This window comes from Hippopotamus amphibius, chromosome 8 (genome assembly GCF_030028045.1).
Source record: "Hippopotamus amphibius kiboko isolate mHipAmp2 chromosome 8, mHipAmp2.hap2, whole genome shotgun sequence".
NCBI classification, from domain to species: Eukaryota; Metazoa; Chordata; class Mammalia; order Artiodactyla; family Hippopotamidae; genus Hippopotamus; species Hippopotamus amphibius.
In genome coordinates, this window is record NC_080193.1 from 27,442,931 (window position 1) to 27,460,593 (window position 17,663).

The 17,663-nt window shown below is 52.6% G+C and overlaps 1 protein-coding gene across 1 annotated transcript in view; it reads right to left on the minus strand.

The window, feature by feature from the left end:
• The window catches only part of GALNT9 (polypeptide N-acetylgalactosaminyltransferase 9), a 104,351-nt gene that overhangs the window by 66,890 nt on the left and 19,798 nt on the right, over positions 1 to 17,663 (minus strand). The window contains exon 2 of the mRNA XM_057746158.1: positions 4,344 to 4,524. Coding sequence (XP_057602141.1) covers positions 4,344 to 4,524 — 181 coding nt within the window. The remainder of the gene's footprint in view (positions 1 to 4,343; positions 4,525 to 17,663) is intronic.

Here is a 17,663-nt window from a genome sequence, read left to right on the forward strand (position 1 = left end):
GGCAGGCTATAAGGGGGAATTTCTGTTGGAGGACTAAGGTTCAAGGAAGATCTCATTTCCAAAGATAGAAGACTGGATGCCTGGTCACACCCAAGAGAAGACCCCAGTTCCTCATCAGAAAGGCCCCCAGGGGATGGGGGCCCGTGTTTTAAGCTATGCTCTCACGAGGGCTGTCACTGCCTAGAATAATCGCCGTGATGTAGTCTGCTGAGCACAGCAGAGGGAAGCTCTGGGCTGAGTGACAGCAGTTCCAGAGAGGCCGTGGGCAGAGCTGGAGGGACAGGAGAGGCATGGGGGAGGGGTGTGGGGAAGGGGCATAGGAAGGCCTCTTTCCATTTCTAGTTCATCAGTCACATCACCCATGGGGGAGGGAAGTGGGGTCTGCACATATGCCTGGTGTCAAAGCCTCCTTATGTCTTTCTGGGGAAGAATTGGAATATAAACAAACAGGAAAATAACTAAATAAAACCCACACTCTAATTCAGGGAGGCAGAGAGCTCGGCCCCTTCAAATCAGAGTTTCTGTAAATCAGGTTTCTATCAATTAAGGCAGATTGTAAATGTCAGCTCTTTCAAAGTTTGCCCTGATGTCTTCTTTTGTAACATGAGAGTGACAACTGGGATTGATCACTCTGTCAGCTTTTATTTCGGCAGACTGAGGTTTCTTACAGGGAGGCTGCCTGCTCCGTGAGGGGCGGGCGGGTCTGAACCCTCAAGGGGAAAGCCAGAATCGCTTCTGCTGCTCAAGCAAATCCCAGGCCCAGCAAAACTGGGGAGGAGCGTGCTCTCGAGGACAGGAGGGCGTGCAGTGACACACCACACACAACAGGTGAAGCTCTTTCAGCTTAAAAAGCAGAAAATCCAATGCAAATTTGCTTAAGCAAAAAATTTAAATATATACATGTATGTGTGTGTATACTAATTTACTGCAGCATCTAGAGGACTTCTTTTTTTATTAATCTGTAATTTATTGCAAGTGGCTTCAGGGATAGCTGGATCCAGGTGCTCATAGTACAGCACTGGAACCCCTTTCTTTCCCACCTCCCAGCTCTGCCAGGGCCTGCAACTGGATTTTTTTCTTGGGTTTCACAAGTGAGCCCTGGGAGCTCAAGCTTTCCCCTCATGATGAGAAGATGGTGCAGCTCCCCAGGCTCCCAAACTTGCAGTTTTACTTTTGGGGAAAAGCCTGATTTTTCCCCCATGGCTTCAGATAATTCCAAGACTCACTGTGGACTGGCCTAGACCATGTGACCTCCCTGAGCCAGTCACAGTGGCTGGTGGACCCTAAGCTCTGATTGGCTTAGCTCTGGTCATGTGACCCACCCTGCAGCAGCGGTGGGAAGTTTCCATGGGTCCCTACATGGAAACAGGGAGCTACTGCCCGAAGATAGAGAACTGGATTTCCAGGAGGCAAACGACAAGCATCTGTTACACACAGACTCACACCTGTTCTACTAGTGCCACCGCTCTGATGCTGGGAGACCCCTGTTCTTGGCCCAGGGCTGCAGGGGGCTGACCACCGAGAGGTCTGGTCACCTTGACCCCTGTGGGCTGGGACCACTCTGAAAGCAGGCCCTGGGGGGATTCAGGGGGTCACAGAGGAGCTTCAGCTCCATTGTAATTTGGTCACGACCGGACACAAACCTGATGCCTATTGGGCAAGGGGTCCAGTCATGCAGAAGCTGGGTGTGGGGGTTCTAGAGGGTTCTGCAGAACCACCAAAAGAATGTGATCGCTGGGAGACAGGGCAAGACGGGGCTTTCTTCAGTTACGACAACAAATGCTATGCGGTGAAGGAGGAGACGCAGCAGGAGGGCTCTGCCCCCTACTGCCTCTGACCCACTTCCAGCGGCTACAAGCCCCTCGGAGTCACAGGGACGGGGTGCTGTGACCCAATGGGCCGTGTGGCTTGGGGAGGTGGGGCACGGCACCACTTCCGTGCCTATTCGGCTGAGGTGTCCCCACCAGCACCACGTGCATGGGAAGGGGTCCACACAGCAGGTCTGGCTGTCCGCATCCTGCGCCTCCTGGGAGGTGACCTCTGAGTCCTCGGAACATCCTGCCTGAGAAGAGTGTCACCTTTACCTGGAGGCCTGGGGCCTCACCAGGAAGTCTTTGCTGCAATGGGATTCATGTGGGGCCTTGGCTTGACCTCTGCAGGGGCTGGAGACGGAGGTCAGCCAGTAAAAACCTAGACCCCGAGGCTCAAGGGAGCCCCCCGGCCGGCAGTACGTCACAGTGTGCTCACCCCTCATTGCTGGGAGAATCAGGCACTGTCCCTGTGAGCCCCCCCAAGCCCCGCCCCCGTGGGGGGCAGCTGGAAACTCCTGTCTGGTGTCCTTTAGTGATAACAAACTACACCACATGTGTAACAGCTTTGCTGAGCCCTGTCAGTCCTTTTAGTGAGTTATCGAACTTGATGTTGGCCTTGAGGGTCCTCCGAACGGCACCATAGCTGCCCGGGGGCTCAGAGCTGAACTCCAGCAGCCATGCTGAGCCTGCTGACTGGGCAATTTATCTCCAGAAGTCAGGACACAATGGGGGCTTTCAGAAATTGACACACACTCGAACACAAGCACACTCACACACACACACACACACACACACACACACACACACACACACACACACACACGTGCGCACGCACCCTCAGAGCACCTGACTCAGTCAGGCCCGTGTCCGTGACTGTGGTCACATCTCAGCACCACTTGCATTGTTATTTACTTAGTATGTTTCTCCAAATTGGCCTGTTTTACACCTAAATGCATTTTTTATTAAAAACGGAATCTGTATTTCATCGCCGCAAATGGAAAGCAGCACTACTTATGCTAAATCAATGGTAACCATGAAAATAAATGTGATGAAAATAAAATAGCACCATCACGTGCAGCACATGGTAGAGGTGGTGGGAGCTGCCTGCTCCAGGCTCTCTAACAGGACAGAAGGAGATATTTCGAGGATGGAGTCACAAGGGGGCCTAACCTCCCACCGTGCAGCTCAGGCCAGTTCCTGCCACACATCTAAGGGACAAGCTGGGGCTGGAACACGACCCTGGGCAGACGCCCTGGTCGCTGCGTCCTAGGCCCCAGCACTCCCTGGTGTAGCCACGAGCTCACTGCCAGCCCTGCCCCGGCGCCCTGGAAATTGGTTTCTGAGCACCTCACCTCACTCGTCGCGCAGCAAGCCCTCAAGCCTGGAGGAACAGGGAGTCTGTAAGAACTGCTCCCTGGTCTTCCCTGGGCTGGGGTAGCCCCCCCACTCCCCCGCCACGGACCACCTGTGCCCACAACAGTGATGCCCTTTCTCTTGCTCCCGGCCCTTCCCTGTCGGCCTTCCCACTCGCTCCCAGTGCTTCTGGGACCACTTCCCAAACCAGAGTCCTATCTCAGAGGCCACAACAGGAAGAGGGGCAAACCAAGACAGGAGCTAAAAGTAGACACGCACACCCCATCCGCCTGTCCTTGAAGGTGGCTCCAGAGGCCCAGGCTCTGCCTGTCACCAACTCAGGACTCAGCAACTCTGACCACACGGCTGCCCAGCCAAGCCCAGCCCTGAACTCTGGCCTCTGCAGGGAAGGTGCTGCTGAAAGCGTTTTTCCTGCTCAAAGTTCCCAGCTGCAGGCCGAGTTCCCCCGGCTGGAGCTACAGAAAGGAACCTGGTCAAACTCGCCATTTCTGTCCAGGATGCAGACCACCCGCTTGGCTGAACTTATTAAAGCAATGAGGTCCACTTAGTGTGGCGTTTTGTTCCAATGTCGCCTCCGTCAGAGTACCTAGTGAGCTTCAGCACACGATGCGATGATCTGAGACCAGGAGTCCTGAGTGACCAGAAGGCAAGCCACAGCCATCAAGCGGTCTGACGTTTCTGACTAATCAACTGCTGTGGCTTTGGGGGCAGGTGGGACAGGGGTTTGCAGGCAACTGACAGAAATGGGATGCCTTTTAGACACCGACGATGCTCGTTTCAAGCAGAATCTCCACCCACCGTCGCAGTTCCTGGACCAAAAGCAGGAGGACAAATGCACTTGGCAGAGCCTATGCCTCAAGCTGTGTCACTTGTCACATGTGTCACCTGTGTAGTGGCAGCACCTGGACCATCAGTGATGATGCAGCCCAGCTTCCCAGGCAGGACCATCCCTAAGCAGCCTCAGTCCTGTGCCGGGCACCTGCGGAGGATGCCCATGGCCGAGAGAAAAGAAGACAGATGCGGAGGGCCCCGCCTGCCAGGGCGCCCCTCCCTCCACTCTGTCCATCCACCAAGATCCTGTGAACGTCTGGGTGGCAGGAGCCTGGGCCTGCGGGGGCGCTGCCTGGAGGTGCCTGTGGGAGGGGCCACATAACTCACTTTTTGGGCCTGTAGTCGGGGATGGTCCTATCCAGGGAGATGCGGTCGCTGAGCTGCGCATTGTAGCCGTATTCCTCGAACTTGCCCTCCGTCTCCTGGCTGTCGTCACGCAGTGTGGCCGCCATGCCGCCCTGGCCCAGGCCGCCCGGCCCCTCCACCAGACCGATGGGCTTGGCGAGGCCTGGCAGAAAGGGAAAGAGGTGGTCAGGCAGGTCCCAGGACCTACCCTGTCCTTCCCCCGCCCTCCTTACAGCCCCTTTCTTTCAGGTGCAAACTCAGCAAATTCCTTACATACTGCAGGATTCCAACTCTAGGACGTTGCAGGAAAGGCAAAGCTACAGAGACAGTAAAAAGATCAGTGGTTGCCAGGGTTTGGGGGGAGGGATGAATAGGCAGAACACAGAGGATTTTTAGGGCAGTGAAACTACTCTGTATTACAGACTCTGTAATGGTGGTTACATACATTTGTCTAAACCCAAAGCATGTACAACACCAAGAGTGAACCCTCATGTAAACTGCGGACTTTGAGTGATTATGAGGTGTCAATGTAGGCTCATTAATTGTAACAAATGTACCACATTAATGCGAGGTGTTAATATGGGCGGGGGAGAGGGGCTCCACGGGAACTCCCTGTATTCTCCACTCAATGTTTCTGTAAACCCAAAACGGTTCTAAGAAGCAGAATCTATTGATTTTTTAAAAATATAAAATAAAAATAAATTAACTTTAAAAATGTAAAGCAGCTGCCCCACTTGCTCACCAATCCTTGATATTGTTGGTCTTCATAATTTTTTTATAAATTTATTTATTATTTATCTATTTTTAGGCTGCCTTGGGTCTTCATTGCTGTGGGCGGGCTCCCTCTAGTTGTGGCGAGCGGGGGCTACTCTTCACTGCAGTGCACAGGCTTCTCGTTGCAGTGGCCTCTCTTGTTGCCCTAGGTGCGTGGGCTTCAGTAGTTGTGGCTGGCGGGCTCTAGAGCGCAGGCTCAGTTGTTGTGGCACACGGGCTTCGTTGCTCCGAGGCATGTGGGATCTTCCCAGCCCAGGGTGCGAACCCGTGTCCTCTGCATTGGCAGGCGGATGCTTAAGCGCTGCGCCACCAGGGAAGCCCTGGTCTTTATAATTTAAACTAATTGTACGTCCACAGAATGGAATGCTACTTTGGGATAAAGAGGAAGGAACTACCAAATATACAACAAGCTGCATAAGTCTCAAAGGCATCATCTTGAGCAAGAAGACTCCAAACACGCAGAGGAAAACATATGCATAACTCTATTCACAAAGTTTAAGAACAGACAGAGCTACTCTGTGGTGACAGCAGGGAGAGCAGGGACCTCCAGGGTGAGAATGGCACAGGCTGAAAAGGAGCCCTCCTGGGGTGACCAGGGTGCGTGAGCACATGTGGGTATCTGAGAAGGCCAGGCCAGGGGAGTGTTTTCTGGAATGTTCTATTTGGTCACTTTTAAGAGGAGACATTGTAACCGGGAAGAGCTAAATGGGACTCTGTGGGGGATCTGTTTCTTCGACTTTAACCTTTGCTTTTTGTTGCTTTTGTTATTATAATCATACATGATGTCCTGCCTCAGGGAACACTGCCCCTCTGCCTGAATGTTAAACTAAAGTGCCTCTGTTCAGCCCACAGGCAGACACTCTGCCCTGCCCACCTGTGTGAATGGCTGCAATTAACATATCCCCTCACTGAGGCTGGTCATTCCCAGAGATGTTTTGCAAGACTGATGCCCCTTTCACGTTACTTCCTCACAGCTTCCCCCTCTCTGATTCTATAAAACAAACTGGCATCCAGACTCTGATAAGATGGTTTTTAGGAGACACTAGGCTGTCATCTTCTCGGTCTGCCGGCTTTCTGAATAAAGTCGTATTCCTTGCCTCAGCACCTTGTCTCCAATTCATTGGCCTGTCATGCGGAGAGCAGAGCGAGCTTGGACTTGGTAACAACTTCATCCCAGGGAGAACCAGGGACCTGAGCAGTGCCCACCACGCACGGACAACACCCCTTGCTCTCTCTGGGCATCTTGGCTTTGGGACTAAGGTCCAGGGAGCAGAAGTTTAAGCCAGAAAGAGTTAGGATGAACTCCCATCCCCAAGATGCATTTATTAACTTCCACAGAGAAGTCTCTGGTCCTAGCTCAGGCCACTAGAAGTACAAACTCTGGAAAATATCTAACATTGATGTCACATGCTGCCCCACACTGGGACCAGGCTCTTCTCTTGTGACACCCACCTCTTTCTTAGGTTTTTTAATTAATTAAACAAGGAGGCCACTTGGCTGAGACAGTCTGATGCATGGCATCTATGCAAGCAAACCCAAACCTAAGCCTGTGAATGCCTCAAGGTTAGAAATGGAAACTCAATAACACACAGCCAACTACACACAGCCAATCACACCCAATCACACACACCCAGTCACAGCCAACCACACACAGCCAAATACACACAGCCAATCACACACAGCCCATCACAGCCAACCACACACAGCCAATTACACACAGCCAATCACAGCCAACCACACACAGCCAATTACACACAGCCAGTCACAGTCAACATGCACAGCCAATCACAGCCAACCACACACAGCTGGGCTTTAAGGGGCACCAATCAAGAATCTGCTTTTTCTCTATCTATACTTTCTCCAGCTCCTATGTGTGGGGTGCTCCTAACCACTTCCAGTTCAGGGTTGCACCATTTCAATCAATTTTTGTCCAAATATAATTTTTTTTTTTGGCTGCCCTGCATGGCATGCGGGATCTTAGTTCCTCAACCAGGGACTGAACCCTTGCCGTGGAAGCGTGGAGCCCTAACCACTTGGCAGCCAGGGAAGTCCCATGTCCAAATATAATCTTAAGATTTGTAATATGCCTCAGTTTATCTTTTAACAGTTCCCAGGGAGGGCAGCGGTGGGTGAGCTGACCTCCCTCCTCCACACTCCCAGGGGGCTCCTCTGCTCACCAGAGCCAAGGCTGAAGGCTTCAGAGACCTCCCGTGTTCCAGAGTATTCCATCTTAAATGACAAATGTAGCGTTGGTATCTATATAGGACTGAAGGATACTCATTGGATATAAAATTGGAAAATCACATGACATAAATCACTTCCACTTATTTTAATACTGCAATATATATATATAATCATGCTGTTTTTAAACATCTGTACTGTACTTGCAGTTTCCTTTCAAAAGTCTGTAAATAGACATCTCCCACAGGCAAATGTGCTTCCAAACTGAGGAGAGTCTCACTGCTTATGGGGGCCCAGGCTCAGAGTGAGTTCTGGCGGCCAGAGGTCGGGGGTTGGGGTGGCGGGGGTTGGGGGCCAGGGTGGGACCGCCTGCTGCAGCCAGGCCCTGACAGCATGGCTGGGTCTCCTTCACACCAGTCTCCCCTTATGGAAGTAAAATATGTGCATGTTGAAAAATTCAAGCCATTCAGAAAGCTATAAAACGAAGAGTTAACATTTCCTGTGCTCTCTCCTTTTCTCCAAAAGAAATGATTTTTTTCTCTTTTCAGGCCTTCTCATTTTGTCCACTACAGACACCCATAGTAATTTCATGGGTTTAGTTCTTGCTTTGTCCACCGGAGACAATTTCCTTTGACTTCCCTGGCATGAAAGATGAGGATTTAGTCCATTTCCACTGCGGCCTACATCCCGCTCCTACCTCCCTTGATTTTTCTTAGCTATGTTATTATTTTTAGTTGTTCTGGTGGTTACTTTTGTGACCGTAAAAGGAACACTTAAGGCTCTATTTCTGGAAGTATCAACCTCAGCTGCTGTCTATTGACTCCCTACCAGGCTACAGGAGAAATTAGCATACTCCTGGGGCTGCTATTCAAAGGGTATAAAGTTTCAGTTATATATGTTTGTTTCAGGGAGATAGCTATATACACATATATCTGAATAAACTTGAGAGCTCTGCTGTACAACACTGTGCCTAGCTGATGTTGTGTCCTTAAAAATATGTTAAGAGGGCAGATCTCATGTTTGGTGTTCTTCCCATAATAAAAATAAATAAATAAAATGTTGAATTGCAGGAAAAAAGAAAGAAAAGGAAAGACATTAACACACTTCCCTTTGTGTCTCCCACTTAGCTGTGTCATTGCTTTTATGGTGTCAAAGATCATTTCTAACATCTACATTTTGCTCTGTAACTGGGCTGGGGCTTTCCACAGATTTGTCCATATGTTAGAAGAAACGCAGATTGTAACCGCCCATCCTGGCCAGGCAGACAATAACAATCTGCATGAGTTATTTTGCGACAGGGAACTAACAAGCCACCACCAACCGGAAGAATACAGGAAAGGTCAAAAGGAAACGCCAGTCCACACATCTTACCCACCTCCCAGAATCCTCTTTGACGGAGTCCATCTTGGCTGAGCGATGCACACGCCACCGGAAAGGACCCTGAGTCACAGTGATTGGCCAGAGACAACCGGGAAACTAACTCCAACCCCATAAAACCCGAGACTTCGAGCCACCCTCACAGTCCTGGGCTCCCTCACCCTCCTGCACTCTGCCCGGGCACCTCTTCCCAATAGAGTCTCTTGCTTTGTTAGCACATGTATCTCCTCAGACAATTCATTTCTGAGTGTTAGACAAGAGCCCCCTCTCAGGCCCTGGAAGGGGTCCCCCTTCCTGCAACACATAGGTTGATTCTAAAATGAGAGAGGAGCCCACACTTGCCACAGTGTGATTATGTAAATATTATTCACTGGAGAGCCAAACAATGAGGGACCATGAGGACCAAAGCAGAATTCTATCACTAACTGAACCCATGCGCTTAGTGAAGAATTCTCAGATGTCAAGGCAGTAGTGCTTGCTTTTTTGACACTCTGTTAATTTCCCCCAAAATACGCATATTTTGGTTTGCTTTAGGGTTGCATCTTGATTTTCTCTACAGCTTTTTATTATATTTACTAATTTTTTAATATTTATTTATTCGGTTGTCCCAGGTCTTAGTTGCAGCAGGTGGCCTCCTCAGTTGCAGGTGGGCTCCTTAGTTGTGGCATGCAAACCCCCAGTCTTGGCATGCAGGCAGGATCCAGCTCCCCGACCAGGGATTGAACCTGGGCCCCCTGCATTGGGAGCGTGGAGTCTTAACCACTGCGCCACCAGGTAAGTCCCTCTGTACAGCTTTTTAGAATGAACATATAAGAATGATAATAGTAACATTCAGGTAGCATGTGTCCCTTAGATACGAGCACATTCACACCCCCCACACACACTCCTGTGAGGTAGGGCTATAATTCACCCCATTTTGCAGATGAGTTAACTGAGGCACAGAGAGGTCAAGTGACCTGCTCAAGATCACATAGCTTGCAAGCACCAGAACTGGCATCTGTACGCAGGCAACGAGGCACCAAGGGGAGGCGCTTCTCTGCTGTGTGCTGCTGCCTCCCAAGGGCTTCCGAATCACCTGCCTTGTGGGACAGGGTCCACTGTCCTTCCGCAGACACTCCCCATGGCAGGGCTGGGACTAGAGTGAGATGCCTGGGGCACAAGATTCAAGGAGACGCACGCCTTCAGGGTCCCCGACCTGCAAAGCCCTCCACGTCTTTGCTCCTTGAATCAGCCATTTGCCAGGTCCCCATGGGCACAAATGACCACAAAAGCACCATGAGTGTTGGTGTGGAGGTTCTAAGTAAATTTCAGTGAGCAGGTGGATTCACAAATGCAGAATCTGTGAATATGGAGGAAGGGCTGCCCTTTGATATTTTAGCAACTGCTGTGGATGCGCCGGCGAGACCAGATGGACACCAGCCGTCGCTGGAACCAGAGCCCCACAAGCCTGGTCCGTGTTCTTCACTGCTGATCTCCCAGCCGCCACGGGGCCTGGGAGATGTGAGCTGGGAAAGTGGATGGAGAATGAATGACTGAGCCCGACACACAGGGTGGGCAGGGGGCCGGCACGCCAACCCCGTGGGGCCACACCCCCGGAAGCAGGGGCTCCGCGGAGGAACAGCCGCCTTCAGAAGGCGGTTCTCAAACTCGAGCAGCGCCCCCTGGAGGACACAGACTGCAGGGGCCCACCCGGAGTATCTGATTCGGCACGCAAGTCCGGGGTGGGCCAGACAACTGGCATCTCTGAGACGCCCCTGCGGATGCTGATGCTGCTGGGTGGGTACCGCACCCGGAGGACCTCTGCCGTGGAACAGGGGCTCACGGCCTTTCACCCTCTCACAGGTACCAGGTGCACTACAGATGGGAACACTGTGCAGACGCTGCCTCTGGGCTCCAGCGGGGCTGGGAGCAGGGGGTGGGTCCTGGGTCGGCACCTTCCGGGCCTCGCCCTGGGCCCTCTCGGCCCTGCAATGATGGCCAACCCAGGGGCGGCTGCAGCGGTCCTCAGAGGCTGGCCGCCCGGAGCACCCCTGCGGGGAAGCAAGGGGTCGGAGCCCCCCGCCGCGGGTCTCTCATCGTCCGCATCGCAGGATAGATCTGTGACGGCTCCCCTGATTGAAAACCCACGGATCCGATTTCACTTTTATGGAAAGTAAGGCACATCGGAGCTTCCCCGCAGGGTTTCCGGAGCTCTCATCCCGCTTCTTTTCCCGTATCCCAGCTTGACTCACATCTTTTCTCACAAAGATTTCCTTCTAAAGAGGCAGGATTGATTGATCCCCGCGGGAAATGAGGGCAAGCGGAGAAAGAAGAAGATCGTGAACATTAAAGACGGCTCGCCGTTACTGCAGGGTCTGAGGCCCACATTTCACTGAACCGAAGCCACACCTGCCCTGGGCTTTTGTCCTCACATCTCCCAGCTCCTGGCTCACCAAGCAGCCCACACCAGGGGTGGGAGTGGGGATGGGGGTAGGTGGGGAAGTAGTAAAGTGCCCTGGTTCCTGCCCTGCCTCCGGAAGCTCCTGCTCCAATTAGCTGGCTTGGTGCCAAACCCCTGAGAAAAGCAAGAGACCAGATTTTGCATACGGTTGTGAGTTGAACTGTGACCCCCAAGGATACGCTCAACCCTGGGGACCTGTGGGTGCAACATTATTTGGAAATAGAGTCTTTGCAGATGTAGTTAGTTATGACAAGGTCATCCTGAATTGGGGTGGGTTCTAACCCAATGACTGGGGCTCTTATAAGAAGGACACACACACAGAAGATGGCCATGTGACAACAGAAGCGGAGACAGGAGGGATGAGGCCACAAGCCCAGGACACCTGGGGCTACCAGGAGCTGGAAAAGGCAGGCAGGATTCTCCTCTGGAAACTCGAAGGGAGCACGGCCCTGCTGACACCGTGGTTTCAGATTTCTGGCCTCCAGAACCATGAGGGAACGAATGTCTCTTGTTTCAGCCATGGGTTTGTGGTGGTTTGTTAGGGTGGCCCCAGGAGACAGACACATAGACCCACCACTCACACCGCCCAGTGGCTCCTGCGAGGTAGGGCATCCCTCCATCCCACAGGCACTGAGCCCTTCATCAGGCTGACCTGCACAGATGTGGGTGCAGATTCCAGAGGCACTGAGCTTCCTTAACAAGTGCAGAGGGTTTGTTTTTCCTGTTTAAAATCCTTCACTTCCTCCTCCAGGGGAGGGTGCCGCAAGCTTGTCATTTCATCCCTGAATAGATGTGATTTTGGGAACAATGGGAAATTTGCATTCATTAGTTCAGCCTTTGAAAGTTATGCTGGACAACTTTTCTGACAATCTGACAAACGAACCAAACAAACAAAAGCCAGCATCCTCACAGCAATTCTGGGACTGGAGGTCACAGCTGATGTTTGCTGCACTGGCCGGGCAGTGCCGGGCGCTGCCCACATCTGCCTCCTTTACTCCCCACAGGCCCTTCTGTGCCAGATGCCTTCAACCCCCCGCTTCACAGAGGAGACCACCGAGGCTCACAGTGGCCCCAGAGCCAGAAGGTGGCAAGCCCAGCCTCTTAGCCACATGCCTTAAACTTCAAAGCATCTCAAAGAAGCATCTTAGAGGGGACTCATAAAGGTCACCAGCTTTTCATTTTGACACCAAGCACATTTTAATTACAATTACTTATCATTCTTAACTACCATCTCATGAAAGGAAGGTACTGCGCTACACCCTGGGCAGGAAGGATGCACCCTCACGATAGTATTTTAGTGGAATACATCTGGCTTTCATTTTCCCCAGGCTGGTGGATGAGTCCCACGCTACAGATGAGCTACAGAAGGCTCCCCTGGGCACCTGCTGGTCCACGGGGCTCCTGGTTGCACACTTTCCCTCCAGGCAAGTAAGGGGCTCCCTCTGTGTATGGGAGGTGGGTATTGCCAGCCCTTGCCCCTCCCAGTCCAGGTTAGAGGCAGGGATTTTGGTGTGAACACCCACAGTCAGCATGGCACAGGGACCCACCGGGTGACAGTGGATAACAGGTGTCACAGCATGTGACCGTCCAGATTGAATACAAGCCCCAGTCGGGGGATCTGAGGAACCCCTCTGTGCACCCAAGAGGGTCTCATATCTCTCAAAAAAAGAGCTGCCAGCTGGTGTTCAGGAAGCTTCTCCAGCTCAGCGGGAATCCCAGGATGACCCAGGCGCCCGCTGGCTCCCTGATTCTGCATTGCCCTTGGGGAGACGCTGGGGGGCACCGAGGGGCAAGTCTGCATCCCGCTTTTGCTGCCACTGAAAGTTATTGTCAGTGTCTCCTACGCTGTTATATGTGACTCGATAATAATTATAATTAACAATCATCTTTTAAACACCACGATTATTTAAACATTCACTTAACAGTTCCTCTGTGCGTATACGTTTACTTATTTATTTATTTTACACACTTAGGATCATTTCCTTATTTCAGAAATTGAACCCCTGGGTCAAGGATGAAATATTTTTGTGGATCTTGGTGCCAAATTACTTTCCAGAATGTTGCGACTTGTTTTATATTGTTGCCAGCAATATATGCTTTTACTTTTTTAGTTAGAAAGTACATTTCTCCTGGTTGAAAAGGTCACAAATACTCATTGTAGAAAATTCTGAAAACACACAGACACACACAGAGGATCACCTAGGGTCCCACTTCATAGGGAAAACCAGTATCAGTATTTTGGTGCTCTATATTATTTTTATAAGATTGTATCTAATAGTTTCAACTAAGTTTAATAAATACACATAATGTATATACAAGTCTGTGCTCTGTTCTTATCACTACATCTTAAGCATTTTCTTACGTCACTAAAAATTCTGCGTAAGCGTAACTTTTTATGGCTGTAAACATAAAATCTCATCATGTGGCTGTACTGTTTATTCCTTCATCCATGCATCAAAAATATATGAAGCATCTCAAATGCCAAGAGCCATGCCAGGTGCTGGGCGTAGGTACCCAGGGGACCAGGCACAATGCCTGCCCTCAAGGGGCTCCCTGTCCGGGCAGGAGACAGTCACACAAACAGGCAATCATGGGACAGTGTGCTGAGGTCAGCCACGCTCATGGGAAGATGCAGGCAGCTGACTCCATAGCTTGGGCGTGGCGGCTCGGGCGTGGCGGGGGGTGGGTCAGATACAGCCACCTGGAGCCTCCAGGGAGCTTGCTTTGAGCCTGCAGGAAATGGGGCCCCCTGAAGGGGCAGGAGCACTAACCATTGGGTGGAGGGGGCTTCAGGGGCCTGTGCTGAGTCTGGTGGTCTGGTGGTGGTATCCAGGTGGGAGAGGATGACGGCTCCCTGGAGGCAAGATGGCCTGTGGACACTGATGACCCAGTACCTTCCCTCCCTCCCTCTTCCCCACCCCCCCAGCAGACCCTCTCTGGTTCTTTCAGGAACCGGCCCTCTCCATGGCCATCACCCACGTGGCCTGTCTTCTCCACCGCAGGGTTCAAATCAGACACTTCATCCCCTGGACACTGGCCAACAGTGGGTATGTGCCCCGGGTAGGTTAATAACCAGGAGAGATCACCCCCTCCTCCGATATCTTGAGCGCCAAGAACAAGGGGTTTGAGGGCCATCTTTGTCTACAAAGGGAGGTTGCCCTCTCAGGTGCACTCCAGCCTGGCCCAGGTGTGTGACCCGCTCAGGTGCACTGAAGCCCAGCCCAGGTGGGTGATCCGCTCAGGTGTGCCGCGGCCCAGCCCAGATAGAAAAGAGCTGGGCTGGCCAAGGCAGAAGAGGGCCTGAGGCCCCAACACAGAGGCCTGGTGGGTGAGTGGCTCTCCCAGGGGCCCAGATAGCTGGGAGCCCAGGTGGAGGGGGCAGAGGTGGGTCCCAGGCTGCAGGAAGCAAGTCGTCAAGGTCATGTGGAAAGCCAGGCTCCAAGGGGCAGGCACAACTCGAGGCCCTTTCCAAATCTAAAGTCCCACCACGTCCCTGCTGAAGAAGTGCCCATCGGGCGCCCACTGCTTCCAGAACATTCTGTGCTCTGGTGCTCTTGCCCAGAGCCCAAGGGGACACCTCTGGTGAAATGCATTTGGCTTCAGAGGCAGCGATTTGACTTTCCAGAAGAAAAGTGTCTTCCGTTTGAGAATCGGGGTAAACACAGGGCCCTCCCTTCTCAAATTCAGCATCACTGCTGCAGCCGGCCAAGACGGCACACTTATGTGAAAGGCCACCCAACACCCACAGCAATTCTACTTTTATGGAATAATCATCTGAAGTTCCTTTCCCATGACCTGAGGGAACACACTTTTCTAATTACAAGAGGTAATTTGGAAGACGCCTTGGTGAGGAGATGGCTATATCAGAGCGTGGGTGGGAGACACTATTCACACGAGGGTGGGGGTGGGGCTGGCTCAGGGTCGGGAGGCAGGACAGTGTGGCGGGGGGGGGGGGGGGGGGCGGTGACTAGGAGTGTGGGGGGGGGGACTCAGGAGCTGCGAGGAGGAGTCTGGAGCCTGTTTCCCAGATGCTTTCTCTTGCTGTGCCTCGAGAAAAGTGACAGTGGCAGTTCACAATAAATAGGGACTGTCACTGGGCATGTCATGGGCCAGTAGGGAGTGGTGGGTCGGGGGTGAGGGGTGCACATGCCCCCACCTGCAGGGGCCACTGCTCCAGATCTAACGGGTCCAAAGTCACCAGATCTTCCAGACTCTCGAGAGAAAGCAGCAGTACAGATTCACATCTGTAAATATCAGCGACTCATTCATATTTTGGGAAAAAAAATCACATTACGTTAAGTAACAAATGGGGTCTCTGTCTGTTAGTTAGCCGGGACGGATGTGGTGGGCTAAGTAATGGCTCCCAAAGACACCAGTTTCTAATCCCCAGAACCTGTGGACACGTTACCTTAAATGGTAAATGAGACTTTGCAAGTGGGATTCAGTTAACACCTCTGAGATGGGAAGAGTGTCCTGGGTTATCCAGGAGGACCCTCCACACCATCACAAGTGTCCTTGAATGGAGAGGGTGGCGGGAAATCTGAAACAGACAGAAAGGAGGTGGTGTGATGTGCAGGCTCAGCCTGAGGCGAAGGCAGGAAGAAAGGGACGCCTGGGGCCCCAGGAGGCTGGGAGGCAGGAAGGATCCTCCCCTGGAGGCTTCAGAGAGCGTGGCCCTGCCCACACCCTGATGTTAGCCCAGAGAAGCCCATATTGCGCTCCTGACCTCCAGAACTCTGAGAGAACAAATCTGCATGGTGTTAAGCCCCCAGACACGAGTTGGCGCAGCAGCCCCAGGAAATGAATCAGATAGACAAGCGCTGTAACAGCAGCAGAAGCTAATGTCCTGGTGGTTCCTCCCTTGATCCTCTGCCCTGGGGCCCTGATGTCCCCAGGATGGGGTGGGGAACCAGGCTGAGCACTTGCTGGAGACCCGCCCGCCAAGGTGGGGAGGCTCCCAGGGCTGTGGTCTTGGGACCATCTGCTCTCACCTTCCCAGGAGCCCTGGGCTGGGCAGTGGAAGCCCTTTCGTCTGCCATCATCGCACGTGAGCCTCAGTGCCCAGGGGTGACAGGAGCACAGATTGTCAGAACCCAGGTTCCAGGGGGTGGGAGGCAGCTGCTGAGAAGCCACATGAGCTGCGTGGAGGCAGGGCCAGGCTGGAGTCCAGCTGTCCCAGGTACCCTGGTCCTGGAGTCCAGGTACCCTGGAGATGAGCCCTGGCCCAGGGATTCTCCAGCCGCCGGGCACCTCAGAATCTTGGGGCAGCCGGCTAGAGTGCAGGTGCCTGGTTCTGAGGTGCCCAGCAGCTGGACGTGCCTCGGGACCCTTGGGCGCTGACCCCCAGCTTACGCAGACGGTCTGGACCCTGCAGAGGAGCAGTCAACAGGAGGAACCGGGGGGCTGGTGTGGGGAAAATGTCGCAGAGGCGCCACCATGGGGCCGCTGGTGTTCTCCCCACGTGGTGCTCTTAGAAATCAACCCAAGCAGGTTTCATGTGGAAGCCTGACTCCAGCTCCTTTGGAAAGATCCTGCAAGCTGGCTGCGTGGGTCTGCTTCTCCTCGGGGCAGCGGCAGGCTGCAGCCGAGGCTCCACCCTTGACACCTGCAGGGCCTCAGCTCCCGCCCCCCACTGCAGGTTTGGCATGGCACCCTGGAGGTTGAGAAGTTGTGCCCCTGGTTTAAATGGACGGAAAGGGGTGGCGGGGTGTCCAGCGGGAATCTGTGAACGAGGCCTTATTTGGAAACAGGGTCTTTGCAGATGTAACCAAGGGAAGGACTTTGGATGAGATCATCTGGATGAGGGTGGGTCTAAAACCCAAGGACAGGCATCCTTACAACTTAGAGAGACACATGCAGAAGGAGAAGCCACGTGACGAGGGAGACAGAGATTGGAGTGGGGTGTCTGCAAGCTGAGGACCGCCGAGGACTGCCAGGACCCACGAGAAGCTGGAGGGAGGCCTGGAACAGACTCTCTCAGGAGGAATCAACCTGCCAACACTTTGATTTCAGACTTCTGGCCTCCAGGACTGTGAAAGGATAAATTCCTGTTGTTTAAAGCTGCTGCTGTTTGTGGTCATTTGTTATAGCAGCCCCAGGAAACTCATACAGGAGGGAAGTAGGAGGGGAGGGGGAGAGGGAGGGGTGGGGAGGGGATGAGGAGGAAGAAAAGGGCCAGCGGCAGACCTGGGGATTGCTTGGCCAGCATCTATTCTCTCCATCCTTTTTATTAGTAGAACCACCATTTGTTTCAGATAGAAAAGAGTTCAGTTGAAATGCTCACCTCTCTGCACTGACCTTGCAGCTAGGAGTGACATGTGACCAATATCTGGTCAATAAGATTTAAACGGAATTTGCTGGGTGGAATTTCTGGGAAATGTGTCTAAAAGGCACAGACTCAGCTGGCATATGTGGGGTTTGTTTTTGTTTTTGCTTTTTGCCTTTTATCTACAGTCCGTCCCCCTTTCTCCTACTTGGAACTAGGGCTCAACGCCTGGGGCTGGAGCAGCCATCATGTGAGTATGAGGTGA